The following is a 1,961-nucleotide window of genomic DNA, read 5'->3' as shown; positions in this document are numbered from 1 at the left end:
CACTTTAGGGACCACCAGATTAACTGGTGGTAAACAGACAATATTTTACATTTGTATAGCAATTAGTGACTTTTAAAGTATTAAAGTTATTTTACTTAATTTTCACAACTGTATGAATCAAACATAGCAACTTTTATTCCCATTTTATAGAAATGAAATTCAAGGTCAGTTAAGCAACCACATATGAAAAAAACTAGAACCTACATTTTTTGACTTCTAATTTAAACCCTTTCCACCTCCTCACATTGCCTCTCACATGGATCATTTACAATAATGTATAATTGAGATCTGAATAATAGTTATGGCCCAATGGAAAGAAAAGAATATTAAAATGTGATAAAGTAGATAAAACAGGTAAAGTATTAGTTATATTTTGTAGTTAAGAAGCGGTTTTAGTACACAAATATTTAATTTTTGAGAATTTAATCATTTAATTAAAGAGAATGCTTGGGAGGTTATGGGGAAATGGAAATGCAGGCACTTTATTTGAAAATTATCTGTGGGTTGTGGGTACAGCACTTTTTTCTTGTCTTAAACTTGTGTTTGAATCACAGTGTCAAATTATAACTTCTTTTAGAGAGGAAGAATCTTGCTTGCAATTATGCCCTCGGGAAATGGTTTCACAATCCTTACCATATTTTATAAATAAACAGGGTTACAAAAAAAAGATTCCCTTTAGATAGAAATAACAATTTCTAAAACAGAAAAACTCAGACTTCCCAGAAACAAACAGAAACTTTAGCTACATGGCTAAACATACGTATATCTTTACTCATATACAGAATCTGTAAAAGGTCTATTATTTTGGCAACAAGAAAGAAGAGATTAAAAAGAATAAGGATGATACGCCTTCAAATAAAAAGAGAGGTAAACAACAGGAAGGGTGGGTGTGGGAGTAAAGGCTCTGTATGGTGGGCTCAGGCATGGTTTAAATAAATAACATTTTCCCAAATCTAGTTTACTAGAGAACAAACTGAGTATCCTGATGAGAACAGATGAAATCAGACTTCTAGGGAGTCTCCTCAGAGTTAATTAAACATATCTTTTCCCTTAAAACTTTTTACCCTCTAAAAAAATAATAATTTGTTACTGTGACTCAAATAGAAGAACTAAGGCAAGGAAAAAAAGTCCTCCTTAATATAATTTCCTCAAACCCCCCCCACCACACACACATATACATGTGAGTATTCTTGAAATAATATAGCAAAGCCATTTCCTTCCAACTCTACATAACTCAAAGCTCTACAATATTTGATGCCAGATTTTAAAATAAGGTATAATAAGCTCTAGCTACATGAACTAGTATAGTAGTTCATTTTTCACTCCTTTTTTCTATGTGACAGTCTCTTGCATTACTTGAGCCTTGATATTTACCTGAACCTCTGAATTGGAGTCAACAGGCTGTAGTGAAAACCAAGTTTCTTTGCCGCTGTGGTTACATAAGTCTTCTTTTTTGATGGCTACTTTTCCTACAGAAAATAAGTAAAACAATATAAAACATTTTGTATAATCCTAACACTCATTAGTACTGTTATGTAATACTTTGTAGAAAACATTTTTAAATAATTTGTACCTATTGACATAAAAACCCATTTTTACAAAGCACTTTTCTATATTTGAAAAAATGAAAAAGTGTCTATTTCCCCTTACCCCTTGGCAGACCCTTCTCTGGGTCATTTTGAATCAGGCAATCAGACAAAAACTCCATTGTATTTACATGCGACTGCGTTTTTTAATATTTATTCAGATTCACGTTTTTACCCAGAGTACATTCAGTGTAAAAAGCAATGTATGATGTTAGAGCAAACTGATCTTCCCAACTCTTTTAACACTATGAATAAACCACATGTTGTTAAGAGTTTATAAGTTCCAATTAAGAGAAAAGAAAAAATAATACCATATATCATTAACTAAAGTGAAAATTGACTTGAAAATTATGGGAGATTAGAAAAATTTTATTA

General features: G+C 31.4%; 1 protein-coding gene across 3 annotated transcripts in view; it reads right to left on the bottom strand.

The window, feature by feature from the left end:
- Positions 1-1,961, bottom strand: part of RASA2 (RAS p21 protein activator 2) — a 131,775-nt gene that overhangs the window by 75,512 nt on the left and 54,302 nt on the right. For all 3 annotated transcript variants that reach the window (XM_012647426.1, XM_012647427.1, XM_012647425.1), the window contains exon 4: positions 1,375-1,469. In XM_012647426.1, coding sequence (XP_012502880.1) covers positions 1,375-1,469 — 95 coding nt within the window. The remainder of the gene's footprint in view (positions 1-1,374; positions 1,470-1,961) is intronic.

This window comes from Propithecus coquereli, unplaced genomic scaffold (genome assembly GCF_000956105.1).
Source record: "Propithecus coquereli isolate 6110/MARCELLA unplaced genomic scaffold, Pcoq_1.0 Scaffold268, whole genome shotgun sequence".
Lineage (NCBI taxonomy): Eukaryota > Metazoa > Chordata > Mammalia > Primates > Indriidae > Propithecus > Propithecus coquereli.
The sequence above is the reverse complement of the archived record's forward strand: the minus strand, read 5'-3'. Positions and strand labels throughout refer to the sequence as shown.